Source organism: Channa argus, chromosome 5, assembly GCF_033026475.1.
Source record: "Channa argus isolate prfri chromosome 5, Channa argus male v1.0, whole genome shotgun sequence".
Taxonomy (NCBI): Eukaryota; Metazoa; Chordata; class Actinopteri; order Anabantiformes; family Channidae; genus Channa; species Channa argus.
In genome coordinates, this window is record NC_090201.1 from 18,362,560 (window position 1) to 18,382,978 (window position 20,419).

Genomic DNA, 20,419 nt, shown 5'->3' on the forward strand with positions numbered 1-20,419 from the left:
CCTGCGGTCGATGGATCACAATTATGTGCACTGTAACCAGTGCAGTAATTCCGATGCATGATATTCCCACGATGACTGACTGTAGAGGGGAGCTGTAGGGGAAAACCTCCAGGTGTCAGAGATGAGAAGTCCAGCCACCTCCAAACTATGTGCCTTGTGGTTTTAGAAAGAACGCATTAAATGTATCCAGCGGAATAAAGTTACATTCACAACAGAAACACTCAACAACATTAGTATTCAACAACATTTTTTTTTTTATTGTCCAATCAGATTAATTGAGGGCCCCATTATTGACAGCAATGGTCAAAGTAAAAATTAGCCTTGAAGCGACCTTCAGCCAGGCAAACGTCCTGGACCAGCTGGTAATCTCAGTGATTGCTACTCTTTTTGTTGCTTTCATGTACCCACACAGATCCCTTTTTTTCTGTGTCCACCCTCAATCAAAGCCAGAGCAAGTGCCCCCTGCCTGTCCATTTTTTCATGCAGATGTTTAGATAAATGATGAATGTTTACATAATTACATAGATGTTTGCTAGTCTTCAGTTTTAAATCAAACAACATTCGTTCTCTTTCTAGGGGCCTAATTTGTTTTTCATTCTCCAAAATACTGCAGCTAAGAATGTTATGTTTGCAGACGCACTATTTTGGGAGATTGGATGTTCCTGACACTGAGAAATGTGAAGACAATCCCCTTCACCAGCATTAAATGCACTCCCACCTTGTAACTTAAAAAAATATAAAATCACACTTTTTTTCTAATGCCACACATGCACAATGAATTCTGTTTTAGTGGGAGTGTAACACAGAACAGCAAGTCAGCAGGAAGGAACTTAGGTGACCACTCAGGAGGTCCCTGCTGTGCCTCATACATAGCAGGAATTTTAAGCCTAGGAGGTAGGCGTATGAAAAAAAAAAAAAATCACAAAAACAATGCTTACATATAAAATTTACAGAGACAGAATACTAAGACACTGATAACTGAAACTAATTTCAATTCCATCACCAGTTAGTTTTCCGGTTTTACTACTTGGCCTGACATAATGCAAACCTCCTTCACAACGAAATACTGCAGGTTCGTTGAGTCTCACTAAAAGCTTTGTTGAGCGAATAGTTTGACCTGAATGCACCTAATACAAACAGCTCACTGTAAGCTCTCTAATATGCGGTTCACCCTGAAGTCTAGATTATTTAACTGCAAGCCCTGAAAGTCCATTTCTGCCAAGACTCAGAAACCAGGTACATCAACACAGCTTGGATTTGACAAAAGTATAATATAAGATTCCTTGCATAATAAGGTAAACAATAATATAAACCGGATTCGAGTGGTAAATGCAATAACAAAAGTGGCTGTTAGGTGTATAGTGAAACAAAGCTTTCTTTGGTTTTAACTACTGACAATGCCTATCAGGATTAACTGTATAAAGTTTTAGAAACATATCTGAAATAGCTTTGATCACAAGTTTTTAAAAGGCACATCTGGACAGCTACAATAAAAACAACAATCCTATTTATCACTGTGAGAAAACAGGAGGGAAGAGATAGAAGGAGGAAAACACAAAAGAAACATAATCAGACACAGATTTTTCATCCATCTGTCCAGAAATTCTGTGAGAATCAAAATGCCTGCAATTGCATTTGTAATCACTGCAGTGAGAATTGTTCATGGCAAAATTAATTTTCACACTGTGGCATGATATGCAAATGAAAAGCAGAGGAAACACTGAATGTGCAGCGGTAATTAACAGGCCTAAACGCTTCATTAGAATTCATGATTTTATTAACTAATCAAGTTTTTATGTGCGGATGCTTGCGTAAACATAATGACATCTAGAAACACCTCTGACTGAGTGTCTATTGGTGGTTACTTTTGACTGTTTTGCACACATTTCTACAGCTGGATCAATAGTTCAGCAATTATATAGGAACTACAGTACCTCTATAAGACATTAATAAAGATTGGCACTGTGTTTGTTCCTTCAAGGATGTCCAGCATGCCACAATCTTCCCAGCATATGAGATGGAGTACACACTAAGGAGTCAGCTTTTCATATACTACACACAAATGAATATTGTTTGTATCTAATATTCACTGACAGAGTCTGAAATGGGATATTGAAGGAGACTGTTTTTAATAAGGACTAGTGGTGAGGATACTCTGCCCTATAAACACTGAACCATCAGTAATGACAACAGATAGCAGACGTTTCACTAAAACCATTAGAGTAAAGCTGGCTGGTCTTCAGAAAGCCTACACAGATAAACACTTGGTTAACTTTGACTTACAGGTAATACATGAAAACAGTGAACGGGCAGTTAAAACAAGTCTGACTGTTGTTCTGAATATCTTTCCAGAATCTTCAGACTCTTCTTATGTAGATTAAAAAAAAAACATTGTGACTGTACCTCCTAATAGAGGTAGCTGAAAACAACATAGCTCCTTGCTCATTAGTAAATTGTTAACACATTTTTAAATGAAAATGTAAAATAGTGGGAAAATATCATCAGTGTCCATGCAGCTGGCAGTGTATTAGATACACTGAGCTTAAACATGCTGTCTAACTTGTACTTGCATAAACTGCAGTTAGGCAATAAATAAGATTTCTAAGACAAGTTGCTATGGCTTTATGATCATACTGGATGATGCATTGTTCTGTTTTAAATGTATTACCTTATACTTGGTCTTTCTACTATACTGTCCTCCATACAGTATTTACTGTATTTTAATAAGATCAAGCTAAGTAAAGTGCAATTTACAAAACTAGATTTTCCAGAATTATCATATAGTTAAATCCTCACCTCTCTACTTTAAGCAAAAACTGAACATTACCTTCAGGGCAGGGTTTATTGCAGCACTGCACTTTTTGTTTTGTTTTGGGTACTTATTAAAATTCCAAAAGCTACATTCAGCTACATTTTTGTTTGGCTATGAGAAAATAGATCTGCATCACATTAAAAACCATTTGATGGAGGTTTTTTTTTTTTATTCCTTTTCCAACGACACATTAAGAAGAGTTTAAAAGGACTCTGGAAATATATTCAAAACTTAAGTTTAAGTTAAACAATATGGAACCTTGTGAACTCAAATGTAAAGGCAACACAAAGTGGGACTACTTTAAGTTGTGCTGCTCTCAAAGAAATGTGGAAACAAAAACAAAAGGACGACCCAGTATGTTAATCATTCTTTAAGTCTTCCATTCCGTATGCTATGAGAGAGAATATACTGCATACATTTACAAATAAACTTGATAACAGCCATCCCCCGTGGTTCAATGCATACCTGCGGCAGACTGCACGTCTCTGTGGCAACGACAGCAGACAGGAAAGGCTGCAACAGTGTGTCAGTCCTGCAGGCGCATCTCACTACGGATGCCAGTGCGTACACCATTACCACCGAATTATTATCTGACAGCTGTCTCTTTACAACCACAACAAGGACAAACTAAAAAGGGAAAAATGCATGAAGTACATCCTACACCTCCCATTTCCTTCCCCCACTAATAGGACATATAGGTTATATTTTCCAAATCGAAAGCATTGTTGCAATCTTACCTGTTTCTGCTGATCCAGAAGACAGATGAGGAAGAGGAGGATCAGGGGCATCAGGATGAAGACAGGTGCCGCATTTAAAGCATGAGGAGTTGCGGGAAACGAAGCTGTAGCGGGAGTCAAGCGCTCCCTCTTTCAGTCACGACGCACGTCCCGGATGCGTCGATCCACTCGGGGCTTCGCAGCTGCTTTTGGCGCACAGCTTCCCGACGTACTTGCGGACGAGGAGCTCAGGTGTTGCGCAGTATTGTGCGATTTAAATAAATTGTTGCTGTTGTTGGTGGTGGTGTTTGGGGAAGTCAATTTAAAGAGAGTTAACCACGAAGTTGGTAACTAAAGTATAAACCTCACGGATGACCTAAGCGAACTAATATAAAATTTCCTTTTCTATTAATGGTTTATTAATACAACTCTTCCATCAATAACGCATAACTTCCCACAGACCATAACCATGACTTCATGAAGGTCACTCATTGGCACCTATGATAGAACATTATATGAGATGGAAAAGTATCACATTTAGAGACAAAGGCATCAAAACTGGAGGTTGAGAAGCTAAAAAACAGCAAGGTATTTGTCACTTTTTGGCTGATCTGACTGATTAAAAATGACATTGAAAATGACATTGAACTATTTCATTAAATTAATTGGCAACTCATCGTCTATCAAGTAAGACCTTAGCTCATTATTTCAGTAGTTGCAAAGTTGCATCACTATCTCGTTGTTATTAAAGACATATCGCTGCTAAATTATTCATGATTGGAACCAAGGTTAGCTCGTTTGTGTAGCCAACTAACTTCTTTAAAGCAAACAAGTGTCCCTTTCGCTTTGAAACAAAACATTAGTTAACGTTTTTTCTGAGGACTCTCGTAACGGTTAAATATACATTTCGCAGCTCGTTTTTTGTAAATCCATACAACTTTTTTTTTTTTTTTTTGGCTATAGTTGGTGTTTCAAGTAGAGAGGCCGAGCTCCAACTGGCCTTGACGTCGCCGCCATGTTGGAGCGGGCAGAACACTTGCGGAGCCGGGCACTCGAGTTGCCCTCCACTCACGAATTTCATGACTCATAAAAAACTTACAACTTGACTTTGTTTTTAACACCAGTTACTTGTGACATCACGTTTGACTTGCTTTCCTCCTTCTGTCCAAACATTACAACTATTGCTAATAACACCGGCAGCGAACAAGCTGAGGCAATAAATCAATCAGACCAGCAGGACTGAGATGTTTCACATTTCCATTTTGGCTAAGGTCTAATCTGATCCCGATTCAGTGAGTCCCCGAATAAAAATCCAAACCTTTCTGCAGTCGGAGGAAGTTGCCTGATGTTTTTTTTTTTCCTGTAGTGTTTTACAGTAATGGCCACACTCTACAACACTGAATGGATTACAAATACAATCATATATCACCAATAAGCTGCCTGGTGAATTAAAGCAGACTGACGTTTTGCCTGGACGTGAGATATACTGACAAAATATAAAAACCCCAAAAGTTCACAAATTCCATCAAAACGTATATTGAGGTTATTGCCAATATTGTCAAACTTGACTAGGAAGTAGACTATTTCACTATGTTTAACCGACTACAGCACAGGCGCTACCTGCAGGTGTCTGTTCACCTGTTGGTGCGTCAATTGGGGACCATCTGCAACTTACTGATACGCGCATTAACAAACAAATCAGCAAGTTGTTTTAAGCAAGATGTATTTACCTGATGTATTTTTCTGCCTTCGCAGTCAACAAAAATTACAAATACAACTTTGGATGTTTTAATTTTGGTTTTGATGCAAATGTTCCCATCTGAAGACAAATTCACTAAAATATTCAAAACTAGATCAAGACTCCTTACCTAAAATGACATTCACGTTTAAACCTTTATTTCATTGCTGTGGATATAATGTGTACATGAACAAAATAATATTGCGTTGTCTGCTAAATGACTAAATGTAAATGTAAATTTTGCTTAAAATCATGTTAAATCCTAATATTGTTTCACAGCCTCTGCCTCTGCACAAAAATGTAGTTATTCCAGTTTCTGACAGTCAGATTAGTAGGTCAGATTAATAGGTTAGCCGGATAATTAGGTTGACAATTCTGTTGGTTCTTTCAATGTCATGTTGAGCTCATCAGTTATTCAGGGGCAGGTTTGATCTAAGGTTTATTCAATGTAAAAAGATAACTTTTCAGATTTGGATGGTATATGTAGGCCTGTGTGTGAGTGGTGGCATAACAGCATTCAAAAATTAAATTAATGTCTCATTTTAAATTTATTTACCTGCAATAAAGTCTCCATCATTAATGTTCTATAGGGCAAAGAGTGATACACCGGCAGCAGTTTGCAGAGTATTTTTGTAAAATTGCTCTGAATGTGATGCAGATTATACAAATGATTCACTGTCAGATCAGTGGACATGATATTGTGGTGCCAGTAATTCACTTTTAATTTGTGAGAACCTTTCGGCTTTCATTTTTTTATAGCGGCTCTAAAAATGTGCTCTCTCTTCCTTTCACCATTTCTCATTTTGTTCTCTCTGTGTCTTCTGTCATCAGTGCGTAGTCAAAGGGAAGCGAGCTGATCATAGTTTGTCCGTGTGTTCTGACACCTTTCTAAAGGAACTAGCATTAACTGTTTCAGCGGTCTAGCCAACAACCGCCGGAGCCCACAGTTATCTCAGACGATAAAATGCATCCATCCACCCTCTTAATCGCTTAACATGTTCAGGGTTGTGGCAGGCTGGAGCTTTTCCCAGCTGTCATTGGGCAAGAGGTGGGCTACACCATGTACAGGACGCCGGTCTATCTCAGGGCCAATGTAGAGTGACATACACAGAAAGACAAACATATCACACTCACATTTTCACACAAACAATTTACAGTCACCAAGGATGAGGAGAACATGCTTCCTCCACACAGACTGGCTCCACAAAGGGGGGCAAGCTGTGAGGTTGCAGCACTGATGATAAAATCCGGCTATTCTAATCCAATTCTCAAGTGGGGCTGGAGTACAGACATATTTAGACAACCTGATCCAAGATTAGAACAGCCAGCATTACTCATTTGGTCTGGGATCTTGGATTAAGCCACATATAAGAAACAGGGCCCAGGTGACTTAAACAAATGTTGGAACAGTAAGTATTAAAGTGCCAGTAAATTACCTTTAAAAGGTAAAACATAGACGATATTTTTGTCCCCTTCTTGGATAGTTGTGTGCCTACACTTTAAATTGCCAGTGGTGGTTCTTAATGCAACTAAAACTTAAAGTGATATGTATGTGGACACAGGATAACTGTCAGAAACAACCAACCGATACTTTAGACCTAACTTTATCATGCTGTGTCACTCACATAATAAAATATTTCCTAATTCCATGTTTACCATCCCAGTGTACTGTATAACACTGTATCTTCGCTTTAGATGTTGTTCCCGTGATGAAGATGGGTGTAGGCCAGCCATCACACATTATAAGTTCATTTTCTAGGGATGTTGAGATGCGGGATAAATCCTGAACAAATGATGACTAAACAAGACACACCTCTTACTGGATTATAGTAAGTGTTTACATCTTGTGTTGCAATAACTATTCATTTCTGATTTTGTTCCACAACTTTTCCATATGTTTGTCATCATTATTTTAGCGTGTTACTCTACTCAGCCCATATATCTGTTTGTGGTACTGGCCAGTATCATACATTTCCTTGGGCCTAAGAAAACATGGGCTATATTAAAAAACAACCTCAAGCTTGATAATTTTCTTTTCCTCCACAGGGTCTGAGTGTGACAACAAGGCTGTGATGTATGCTACGAGTCATTTCCTGTTGTACTAAATACTTCGAATTCTTGTCTATGGACTTCTGCACTTGCGACATGACATCACTTAAGATTGTGTACGTTCCCTGCAAGTGGAACAAACTTTACATAAAGCCAATTAGATATATATCACACAGCAAAAATATTAAGAGCAAACTGGTTGGTCCGTTTGATTTTAATGAGATAAATACAGAAACATGCTGATGTATTGCATAGAGCAGCAATTGGCAGTAAACAAAATAGTTTTTCTGTAGTGTGTTAAGAGTGGAACCTGTTGTTGTGCATTCGAAAACTTATTTGTTAAAAACTGCTGTTAATGATTTGTTAGCTCAACAAAGGGGGGCGGTATTTTACATGGCTACTTTGGTGTAAACACCACTTTTCATCCAACACAAAATATTTAATTTCTTTTTTTGACTTCACGAGGAGAGAAGTTAAAACATACATGCGAAATGTGTCATTTCAGCATAGTGCCATTGTTTCTGGAGACTCTAAAGCACTGGAGCCTAAATTTAGGGGTTGAGGGTATAAATATTATTATCTGTTGCAAAATCAGAGGTCTTGCAATGATTATTATACACAAAAATATTGAGTTTGGAATATGTTATAAAAATACAACTTGAAATTTTGGAATATGAAACATAGACACAAAATGATTTTTATTACTATTAATGTCAAATGACATCTGTTACCATAGCTTCATCTAAGTGCTCAATAAACCTAAAAGTTAAACAGACACTTTTCAACCTAACAAGTCACTGTGTACAGCCATGTTGGGTATTTAGTGGGTACTAGAAAAAAATTTAAATGTTTAATGGATGTTGGAAACATTAAACCATTTGGGAATTTTAGAAATTTTGTATTAACACATTACATACATCATTATTTTTTTTTTTTATTTCATTCATTTAACGTTGCCCTTTCTAATCATTCTGATCACATTGATCTTTTAGAAGTATTTGCTTATTTTTTTGATAGCTGTGAGGTAGTAGTATGATTGATAACTATTACCACAAATGTTGCTAAGTGCAGCGGTAAGTGTGTGAGCTTTGACAAAAAAAGAATGTGATTGCTGAAGCAGGGGAGACAATGAAGACCCACTGACCCCCAGTCCAGCCTTAATGGGGCATTTTTCTGTCTTTCCCTACATTCTTGCACTACATAGAAATGTTGTATGGTTAAGATAATACAATATACTTCACTGGCAGGACATTGACTGCTATTTGACCTATTGCTTCTACAGTAAAAATGGCAAACATGCCTTTTTTCATTCAACCTCTTAGCCATCGTGCTTACTTTTTGAGGTTGCATTTGCTTCTGTCATTCTGCAGTGGGCAACACGCAGGGCGCTGGAAATTCATTTACTGGCAGAGATTTAGATTTTTCCACTACGCAGCACACGTTGCCAAGGCTTGCTGGCCTAAATATTCTAAAAAAACACACCTGTCTTTACTCTGGTACTTGAGTTTGTCGCCGACTGTCAACACAGCACACTGTAATGAAGTTTGCTGTAGGTCGTTAGAGTTAGCTGACAGGGGTCATGTTCACTTAACCTAAGCTGCATACTGTATTTCTGTGAGGTCTGTTAGGAGATGGGTTGTTGACCTGCTCTCCTACCCAGGCCTGGGTGTGCAGAGCCACAAATGGAGCAGCAGGAGCAGATGGGAATGAGATGGATGAGAGGAAGATGAGACAGAGCTGTTCACTTAATTTTTAACCAGCGAAGCAGCATGCTGCTCCGCCTTGGAGGGGGCGGACTAAATCACTGACTATAGAGATGCTGGACTACACATCTTAAAGTTAAACTTTGAGAATTTACAGTTTTACTACAAACTTTTTTCAGGCAAATGAAGGAGAATGGACTCAAACTATAATACATCTATCTGTTGATGGCGATAATGTTTTGGAGAAGTTTTAATTTTAACTCTGTGATCATGTTGGTATATACAGGTTATAGTGCAGGGGAACTGTACTGTGTTTTACAGATTTAGCCCATTGTGAAATTGGATATAATTATTCAATAATATAACAGATTTTAGTATAACACAATACAGTTCAACAGCAACACAAACCAAATTCTCCAAAACAACCAAATATCTGAAATTATGCCATATTGTGTATGGTACAGTATTCAACTCTTTAATTCTGGAATTACTGGGTTATGTTGAAAAATGTTTTAAATCCCTGAGTCCAACTGTTTTATGACATATAGAGGGGTTTTTATGTGATTATGGCTTCAAAACAATAAAGTTGTTTTTATTTTATTCACTTATCAACCAAAAACAGACTAACTGTATACATTAATACGATACGAAATACGATATAGTATACCATGATAACCTTGTATGTATGATAAATGAAGAACTTTACCTTGCCTTAAAAAAATGTTGATGATAAATGACCCACCCTCAACATTCAGACTGTTACATATTTCCTGTTTGCACCATTGATACAATGGGTACAAATAAACTGGCACTTCTGAAACATTCATGGTTAACGGACAGGTTCCAGTGTGTTTTGAGTCTACTGTGCTAGCTCTGATACTATTGTAGTGTACAAATGCTTGTGAACATTGATATAATAAGATTATATATTTATATATTTGATTTGAATTCAAGTTAGTGGGAAATGTTAACATATTGTAAAGATCACAACCAGAAACAAGGTTCTGCAGCAGCGCCCCCAATTGAGAGTTACTTTAACTTCCTCAAGAAGTTCTCACTACTGGCTCATTCAGTAATAAACACACACAAACACACACACACACCTCCTGACTATAGTGAGTGCATATCAGTGGAAACCGGGTTGCACAGACATGGATTAACACCATGCCTGTGGACGTCAGCACCGTATAAACATTCCTTGGAAAGCCAGTCAGCAAAACATTACGTTTAATCACCAACAGTCAAGCCAGATATCAAGGTCAACTATGTTATTATAATAATAATACCTAACTGTGATTCTCTAGTGACCTTGTGAGCCTCTTCAAAGTTTCCTTCAGAACCCTATCTGCATTTACAGTCCAAAGCTTTGTTAAAATGAGAATTAAATTATAAAATATTAAGTCTTGTTTTAAGCCTATTTCTCCTTCGGACTGGTTGCTGGAAGTAAAAGGGGACTCAGGCATCCTTACAATAACAAATCCAGCTTGCAGAATGACCCAGTGGAAGATTAATGCATCTTTACACGGACAGCTAGTTACTGGGTCAGCCGTATACAAAACAAGAGAGACAGAGCACAAAACTTAAAACTACAGCAGGAAGAGGTCTGTGCCACTATTGGCATTAAAAGACAGTAAGAATCATCATGACATACACAATGAAATAGTTATGAGCAAGTGAAAATATGTCTCGAATGTGTATCTAGTTAGCAGATGGCACTATCATGTGGTATTATTGTTAGCCAAACATTTCACACTCAGCTTTTGTCAAGTCCAGAGTGATGGAGCAACAGACAGGCTGCTTTGCTGAGGCTGATTGTTTTATATGGGATTATATGATGGAATAGTTCTGGTAGGGACCAGGTTCTTCTTCCAGGAGTCTTGGAAGTCAGAACACCAACCCCACCTATTCCTCTATAGGTCCAAGGCTGTGCTGTCTCTTTGTTGTCAAAATACCCACATCCTCCTAAGCAGCCCTGGGAAGATCTCCACAACCTGAACCCTAAACAGAAGTCTTTGATCTCCAGGAGGTTTTTATCATTTGCTTAAAAGGCTACAAGTTAAAAGAAGGACTAATAAATGACTTGTACAGTTAAAGATCATACACAGGGATGTTTCTGACTGAATATCCACAGGTAGAAAACATTCATCAGATGTGATACTGCTTCATGCAGCTTTAGCCACATTTTGTTCAAGCTAAATGGTATGCAGTTCTTGGTATAACAAATTCTTATAACTAAAATATTTAGGACCAATATTTAGAATCCCCCCTCCCCCTTTTTATTGAAGTATTCACTTATACACAGGTATTATCCTTTACATCAAGTTTTTTATGTCAATGGAAATCCACGCAGACCCCAATCATCTCTCAGTCGTTTAAGGACACTATATTGCCCACCCACCACTTTCTCCTTAACTGTCTCTGGGTTTGTTTTGTCTTGTTTTTTTCATTATCCTACTAACAGAAGGAGAAACGACTGACTTATGAGGATGGGTAAAAGGCAGGTGGAGGACTGCGGATATGGAAAAATAAATAAAAGAGGAAGTTTACTAAAATTAAGATTCTACTTTTCCTCTGTAATATATTAACCATTTTGTATCTATAATAATGTGTCAAGGAACATGGCAATGCAATATTAAAATGTATATTAAACCTGACTTCATTTAACGTGACAAGAAAGTAAAAAAGCATATTTTACACAATGTAAAAATTTAATTGCTGTTGAAATTCATGGTCTTTATTTTTAATAGATTAGTTCCATGAACTTAAGGTTAAATATAAAGAAAATATTTCTATACATTAGGTTTAAAGTCAGTCTGCAGGAACCCATTGTTTACTCAAAGCTTATTATCACAAAGTAAAAAAACCCCAAAAAAAACAGCTTTACCTTTGATTTATTCCACATGTCAATTAAAATAGTACAATATCATTTGTTGCTCTTATTATTACATAACACTTTGTCCCAAGGAAACAGCAGACCTGAAAATCCATTTCACCTTTTAAATGACTTTAAATGACTACAATTGTCAAAGGATTCCCAATGCAATGAACACAATAGGTTTATCTGTTAAATTCAAAATGGGTAGCACAGTAGGCCAAATTGGGTTTTGTACAATTATGAAGCACAGCAATAATTACTTTGGACTAAGCTCACCTCAAATAAGGCTAAGTGGAAGTAGCTTACACAGCTTTGATATTTGCATAATAAAGGAACAAAATCCATACATTAGTAATGCTGAGAGCGAGACAGGTCCCTAGAATTGTATTTGTTTTACAGTTACTAACAGACAAATATATTTTAAAAAGACTTTCCTCCTGGTTAGTTAGATGTGTTTTTTCATCTATCAGACAATTCCCAGTTTCCGTGACCATCTACTTCACACTTTCATATTCACACATCTATCCAGCAGGTCTGTTCAGCTGTTGTGCATGAACAACCCTTCTGTTCTTGAAGTGCATCCACTTTCTAGTGAAGAATGTAAATCTCTTCTCTGTCCAGAATAAATATAGCCCCAAAACACATGAGGCCTTCTTAGAAAAGTGACACTTGAATTGGTGACAAATTAAAAATGACGGAAAGAAACTGCGTCAGGTAGAAGAACTGGGAGCCTGGGCTAAACACGATGATTAATCTGAGCTGTTGTCACATCTCGGTATACGATGACACATTAAACTTTCAAGTCATGGTAATTTTGTGTCTGAAGTCATCTTAAGAAATTTCGAAATGAGTGATAGTGACTGTTTAGATTAACAGTTGTGAACTTGACAGACAAGCCTGCTTTGCTTCAGGATTTAGTGATGACAAGTTGTTTTCACAAACCCACTGTAAATTCATGGATGGTGTTATTAGGATTTTAGTGATTACCCCCTCAAAAAAAACTTAATTCAGGAAATTTGTGATGCATCAGAGACAAATGTAGATGGAAAAAAAAAATCCTCGGATTGTTTCTCTGTATTTACGCTTCGGCGGTTGTTGGGAGAACTCTCACAAACAGAGTTTTGGTGTCTAGAGAGGTCACTGATGAATCAGCTGGCAAAGCTGAAAAACAGAGAGAAAGAAAGAGTTTTACACACACACACATATATACACATACACAAACACACTAGATAGAATTTAGCTCCACTTCCATTTAGCAGTAAAATGCCGATTACACATTTATCAATCATACTAACCTAATACTGTATATAATGGTTTCAGGCGGTATATACTTTTATACTACTTTGTGCTAAATGTTGAACAGTTAATGCTGCCAATGAAGGACTTTTATCTGTATTTACAGTGTGAATTTTCTTAGTTAATTATGAAACTGGGATAAACAACTTCACCTCTCCTGGCAATATGAGTTTATATCTAAAACAGCTAAACAAGACAAATCTGGTCAAAAACAGTGCAATAAAAAATACTGCATCTATATGTGATTATGTGTTCCCTAGAAAGCACATTTCTCAACACTGACACGAAGATGATGAAGCTATTTATCAGATTCATGAGTCATGGCCTCAAAACAGAATCTTCTGCATCAATACTGAAATCTACATGACATGAACTATCATTTCATCTTACCCTGGGTAAGGTCCTGGTCCAGGTAGAGTTGGAGTCGTCTGCTGCGGAGGCCGAAAACTTTGGCAGCCTCAGAAAGCAGGCCTGGGCAGTCCAGCCCATTCTGGCCCACTGGGTTCACCAGCAGCAGGGTTCCCACCTCACCTGTCTGGCACTCTAGCGGAAAAAAGAAAAATGTTAACAAGAGAACCAGACACATTTCAATTACTCAACAAATTAGGAAATCATTGGGTTGTTAGGCTGTTAAAGCAAGTTAGGATTCTTCTCAAGTCTTGAGAATGTATGTGATTAGACCTAAGCCTAGCCATGGGGAAAGGCAGGAGTCAGACAGGAGGAAGACGGATCAAAAGAAAGAATGAGAGTCTGGCTGATAAGCTGGTAAATACAGGGATAGAGGGGCAAGGTGAACTGGGTTAGGCGTGAATGACTTCAAGGATACGGCTAGATTATTGAAATTGTTTTTACAATGAACGCTGTAAAAGCAACATACAGTGACCGTAGGGGGCAGAAAATGGCATTTATGTAAAGACTTGTGCACAGATAGCAGTCCTGTAACACCGTCAGATTGATGATGGGCATGGACAGTTTAAGAAAAAATTATGAAAGCAGAGCAGGAATATTGTGTTTTAAAATTCACATTCTCACATTATATCACATAATGGCGACATGGCATTTTACATCAGGGCAGCTGTAGCCCAGTTGGTAAGGCAGTCAGTGGATGACTGGCCACCCCTCCTGGCTATGTGTCAAAATGTCCCCCAAGTTGCTCCCGGTGGGTCAGGAGAGCACCTTGTGTGGCAGTGGCCGTACTTGGTGTGCGTGTTTGTTTGAGAATGGAAAACAACATATTAAAGCGCTTTGGATAAAAGCTATTTGTTTCGAATTTGTTTTTTTACATTTAAGGCTCATAGATGTTGTTCTACATTTCCACTGTTATTTATGGTTCTTAAATTTGTATACTCAGGAAATGTTTACTTTCAGACTGGGATTAGTGTTTGAAAAATAAAGGGTCAGATCTTCTGCAGGCCGAATGCTACAGTATGTAGCAAGTTAAAAAGAGTTTTAACTACGCAAACAAAACTTGTAAGAAACATTGTTGATTTTGGTCTCTTCCGAGGATTTGTAGATTTACAATAAGATATAATAATAATGCCAGTCTGATCCTTCGACAGTGAGAAGGATTGACTTCTTTGTTGTGGGTTTATGTGTGTGTGCGTTTTTCTCACCAGCTGGCTGTGCGTTGCAGAGCAGCAGGTTAACGTAAGGACACAAAAGAGCGTCGGTGGTGGGTGCAGGGGCGGGGGAAGAAGAGCCGGAAGTCACCGTCAAAGTTTTCCCACTCAAAGCCTGAAGGTCCGTTTTGCTGGTCAGCTCTGCAATGAGCACACAAACGTTTACACAAGCAGATATGCACAGAAAAAGTTCATCACTGAAACCTAAAATTGACAAAATCATCAAAAAAACTCAAAATAATTAATAGATTAATAAATGCATATCAAAAATGAAAATAAATAACCAGTAAAATAAAAGCTTTTATTTGGTCCCTTACTCTCAAGAGAAAAACCTCAGTTATAGAAGATTAGAGCAGATCAGTAATAAACGATTCACATTATGTTCACTGGCTGCTGTAGTGTTTTATGACAATTTAACTGAAGCTAAATAGCTAGTTGAAAGGCAATTGTTCAGCATTTTCAGTTCTCATGCTGACTTATTTTAAAATGAACTGCTTGAAGGAGAAAGGGAAAGTTTAATGAAGTTTTTATTTGAATTAACAATGTTTTATGTATTTATTTTTCTATTGTTAAATACAGTCATTTTACAAAATGTGAAACCGTAAACGATCCTATTGTTTTTTACATAAGATAGAAACATGAAGTGTCAATAGAATGACCAAGAGTGACCCCAGGTAATTCAATCTGGCAAATGGTTAGTGCTGTAACAGTATAGAGCTTTTAAAAGGGATTGGGAGGCCAAAAATGTGTTCGTACCAGTTCCGCCATTGAAGTATTTGAGCTGAGTGTCATTTGTTCCAAAGATGCTCCTGCACACTTTCTTCAGCTTGTCCACATCTAGTCTGTTATCTCCTTTGGGATTCTCCAGCAGCACTACCCCCTCTGAACAAGAGACCAATCAGACACACACATTATTACACACAATCAGTTCATGAAGTAAATGACATGTTAGACAAGGAGGCTCATAGTGTCCTATGCATTCAAAGCCATACAAATCATTGAACTAACTTCTAGTAGTTTAGGAACGCTGTATTGTGCATACTGTACACCCTTATCTCAAAAATTAGCAGATGTTTACTTCTCCCCCAAATGCTAATTTAATCATTACTAGCTGCATAAAAAGACTTCCTTTGGCTCCCTGGTTTGCTACCTTGATTTTTGTTGTTGACCTTGACCCTGAGATTCACATAGGCACAAGCTGGTCCATTTAGAGGAGTCTGAGGGGCTGAAGATCCCTTTACTATGGTGAACTCCAGGTCTGAGCCCTTCAGCTGCAATGAAGACAAAATAGAGCATGTTTCACGGATATTAAAATGCTGTGATACAAAACAATCTGTTCACTGTGAAACAAGTTCATGTTAGCAAGCAAGCAGTAATTCTGCCTGCATTAAGGGATCCTTTACCTGAGTCTTTTCCTCTATGATGACACTGGCAGTCTTGGGGACAGGGAAGGGCAGAAGTGGAGCCTTTGTGGTGGCCAGGATGAAGTCGGTGTGAGCCTTGATCACTGAATCCAAGTACTCCCCCTCTGGCTGGCATTGGTAGTACACCGTTATTTCATCTGATGGCACTAAATGTCCCTATGGCAAGGGATTGAGAGAAAGGCAGATTTACATTTTTATTTCACAAAATCTAAGCACAGCATTTTTCAGGAAATAAATGAGGGTGTGTGTTATAGTAATCAAAGCTGCTATAGTATCAGATGATTTAAAAACACCAGAGATAAACCACTGAGAGTAAACATGCTACCAGTATTGATTAGTCTTTAAAACATTAATGAGACATTTGGTTTAGAACTGGTATTTAATTAAAATAAATGACCGACAAGGACAAAAATAATTACAAATCTGTGACAAGTACATCTGCCTAAAGCTTTTTTTTGTTTTATAATAAAATGAAATCTGTAAGAAACCTGAAAGGAGAGAGAATAGGAAGTTGGGATGGAGAAATTGGAATGGTGGACAAAAGAAAAGACGGTAGGGATTAAAAAGCAGAAAATAGACAGTATAGGAAGAAATAAAGGCAGGAGGGAACAAGGGGAGATTTTTTATTGGATGAAAGCCCATGTATTTTGGCACAGTTTGCTGCCAGCTTCCTCTAACCTTGACAGATTCAAACCCATTGATTTCATCCTAATCTGCAGTTTGCGGCCATGCACACATAAGATACATTGACTGTGCAGTTTATACACACTCCAACTGCAGTATGTGGCTCAAGGGCAGAGGAATAATGTTAGATACAGAGGAGCAGTCAATCAATGGAGGGAGGTTTATAGGCTTTTCCTGCCAAGTCAAGGTACTGACCCTATCCTGAAGGGACCATACAGTGTGTGTGCGTTGTGCATGTGTGTGAGCATATCAGATAGTGCTACAGAGAAAACGGCACTGTGAGCAGTACAACAAAAAGAAGGAAATGCTGACCCCTGTTTTTCAAGTGTGCATATGCTCACCCAGAACCCAAACACCCATGAGAACACTCATGAAGACACACACATGCACACCCACAAACTACTACCAAACATGTCAAAGAATTGCTAAAAATTAATTCCCATCCCCAGGGTGGAAAATTCCTAACAGATCTCAGTTTGAAATAACTGGAGGAATTTAGCCTGGCCGGGAGCCAATGCACACCACTGCTATAGGGGGATGGAAAAAACTGTTTGTTGCTTGTGAAAACAAGGGGCTGTTGGCTAATCCGTCTTTACTCTCCAGACCACTTCAAAGCTCCAACATTAGAATCTGAAAGGGGCCAGACTGTAATTAAGCTTCCATTAAGCCTGCCTTATGATGGAGAAACTTCTAACTGTGACGCTGCAGTGGAAAGATTTCAAAAGTGCCCAGGCAAAATTACCATGTGACTTAAAGAGTAATAGAGGAGGGGTGATTAAAGGGACATACAGTATAGAAAAAAAAATTGTGTATGTTGTGTGGCTACATTTAACAATTAGTTTAACTTTCAATTACTCTATTGTTTTAAATATACATTTATTAAAACTCATAAATTGACAGAAACAAAGCATCTTACACTTTCATTGTCTGAACAGAACTCTATCATGAATCCCAAAAATGCACAAACTATAGTAAAAGGTTAACTGACATGGCAAAAAATAAATAAAAACTGAATATATTAAGGGTTAGTACTGCAGGTCAGCTCCTTCTTTTTGAGTTATTGGCACATATCTGATAAAAATAATTAATTCATACTTTGACTACAAATGTCACATCTGAAAAGCTGTAAACAAAGTATAAAATTACAATTAGTCATTTTTGCTTTAAACTACAATGTGTAACTTTATTGATTTTGGTCAAAATATGCTCCAAAACATATTACAGCATGTAACAATAATGCCTCCTGGAGAGATGCTCATTCACCCTTCTAACCAGTCAGAAAGTTTTAACAATTTCTGCCTGATTGGCAAGTTTTCCAGCATTCTCATCATAATTTCTTAATGACTAATACCGGAAATGAAGTGCAGAAAATGACAGGGCAAACAGTAGAGGAGTTTAGCAAAGGCTAGGAGAGCTGGGGAGGAGGTTCTTTAAAGTCTAATGATAGTTGCAGATTTAATAAATGACTTGATAATTTAAAATTGTTGCTGATAAATTTTATGTTGGTCGACTAAATAATAATCATCCCCCAGCACTACTACCTTGATCAAAATACATAAGGTGGATGTGTGTGGTAAGTTCACTGGCAGGATGACGTGTGTAACATTTAGGGGTTACTCACTCAAGTAACGGACGATGACAGTTAGCCAACTCAAACTGCCTCATTGGCATCTTTTGCTCACCCCAAGCACAGCCCTGATTACATTTACGCCCAAATGTTTTCAACGATGTCAAACTTTCATTAGACACTGGACTACAGAATTCAGTAGTGGTGTGTTATGTGTCACTCTTGCATCCAAGCTGTGTTCCTGAAATAATTGCCCTACCTTCTTACGTAGTTTCTGAATGCGGTTGATGACCTCTCTGGCAACACCTTCATCCACCATGGACTGATCTGGGGTGACATCCAAAAGAACCAGGACCTAAGGGACAAAAGAGCCACAGGGTGAGAAACAGGGGAATTTAAGATAAAACTGAACTCAGCACTTTAATGGTTCTAAAGGACCCAGAACAATATCAACTGAACAATTTTTACTCCAATATCCTTTACTCACAAACATTTTTTATTTGAATAACATGTTTTAATTTTACTTTTCATATTTGGGGAAAAAATACTGTTACTGAATACTGTTGTATATTATTTTCAAATAAATTTGTTATTTGAAATATTCTTGAAATGTTTTAATTTGTTCAACATTTGCACTAAAACCACCAAAAATTCTATTGAGCTTTGAACTGTAGTGGTACAATTGAGTATGAATTCATTTACTCCTGTTATTGTAACAAAAATAATTTGGTTGAAATCAGCAAAGTTCAATTGTTCTAATTATGCAAACCCCTTCTAGTGCTGCAATATTAATTTGACAGAATATTAGGACAGAAAATGTCAAATTGTCTTTGAAACAGAAGGTTATGATAACAGAGAAGTACATTTCTTAAACTGCTGTCCTAACATTTTTAATGTGAAATCTAAAAAACAAACAATCAAGCAGCAATAATGACAACACTGTTGCCTGTGCGACTCACTAACATAAAATGAGAGTCCTGCTGTGTTGGACTGACCAGCTGCCAGCCCTGAACACTTTACCATGGAAAGGAGGAGGAAACAAGATGACAGGGTGACAGAGAAAAGACCACAAAAACAACAGAGAAACAGGATACTAGGAAAGAGAACAGAGACCAAGACAGATGGGAGCCGGAATGGCAGTGCGAGCGAGAAAGTGTAACAGAAAGAATCAAAACGATGCTCAAGTAAACTGGTGTTAAGGTGCAGCCATGGAGTTCACATAAGGTTGAAGGAGCAATGATTACAGTGCGCTGGTGTGCAACAACAACTGGTAATGTAGCAGTAAAGAGAGACAAACATGTTGTAGAGGAGAGCGTGGATGTGTGTATTTCTGTACATGAAAAGAAACTCATGTAAGATAAGATTTATAATCACGGGTCCAGTAAAATTCAAGTTTAGAATGAAGACTGGATTATGGCCGTTTCCATCCTGTGAAGTTGTGAAGTCCGAGCTTGGAATGGCAACAGCAGTTTATAATAACACACTCCATTGTATTTGACACATACCAACGCAATAGCAGCATGTCGACAAACAGAAGTTAGGTAGAACTAGGTGTACAACTGTGACAGAAACCGGATGTGCTAATAAACTGTTTATTATTGCTGTCAGGAATTTAACTTCAGGGGAATTTCCATCTCAAATTTCTGTCTGGTGACCTCGAAATCCAAGTTCCCAGTTCAAATGGAACATACCATTATTTCTTGGCTCGGTGCAGTAACTTCCTGGAATTGCCACTGTTTGGCTGGGAAACTCATATTTATGAAAACACTCCAGGAAGTTTCTGCTCTGAATCAAGATACAGTTGAACAAGTAAATCATTACAAAAATCCCAACATTCTGTTTTTACACAGATTAAATAAACATGATTTAATATGTAAAGAAGTGTTGGTTGACAGATTTTGTTACCTTTGGAAAAAGCCAGAGCAGACATTTTCTC

At 37.8% G+C, this 20,419-nt stretch overlaps 2 protein-coding genes across 5 annotated transcripts in view; both read right to left on the bottom strand.

Annotated features, from left to right (window-relative positions):
• The window catches only part of atp2b2 (ATPase plasma membrane Ca2+ transporting 2), a 115,795-nt gene extending 112,084 nt beyond the window's left edge, over positions 1-3,711 (bottom strand). For all 3 annotated transcript variants that reach the window (XM_067504281.1, XM_067504282.1, XM_067504279.1), the window contains exon 1: positions 3,550-3,711. The gene's annotated coding sequence lies outside the window, so the exon portion shown is untranslated. The remainder of the gene's footprint in view (positions 1-3,549) is intronic.
• An 8,180-nt stretch (positions 3,712-11,891) lies between these two features.
• Positions 11,892-20,419, bottom strand: part of iars1 (isoleucyl-tRNA synthetase 1) — a 49,213-nt gene continuing 40,685 nt past the window's right edge. For both annotated transcript variants that reach the window (XM_067504570.1, XM_067504572.1), the window contains exons 28-34: positions 18,743-18,838; positions 16,212-16,388; positions 15,959-16,079; positions 15,565-15,690; positions 14,803-14,949; positions 13,580-13,732; positions 11,892-13,054 (exon numbers count right to left, since the gene is read on the bottom strand). In XM_067504570.1, coding sequence (XP_067360671.1) covers positions 12,972-13,054; positions 13,580-13,732; positions 14,803-14,949; positions 15,565-15,690; positions 15,959-16,079; positions 16,212-16,388; positions 18,743-18,838 — 903 coding nt within the window. In that variant the 3' untranslated portion in view covers positions 11,892-12,971. The remainder of the gene's footprint in view (positions 13,055-13,579; positions 13,733-14,802; positions 14,950-15,564; positions 15,691-15,958; positions 16,080-16,211; positions 16,389-18,742; positions 18,839-20,419) is intronic.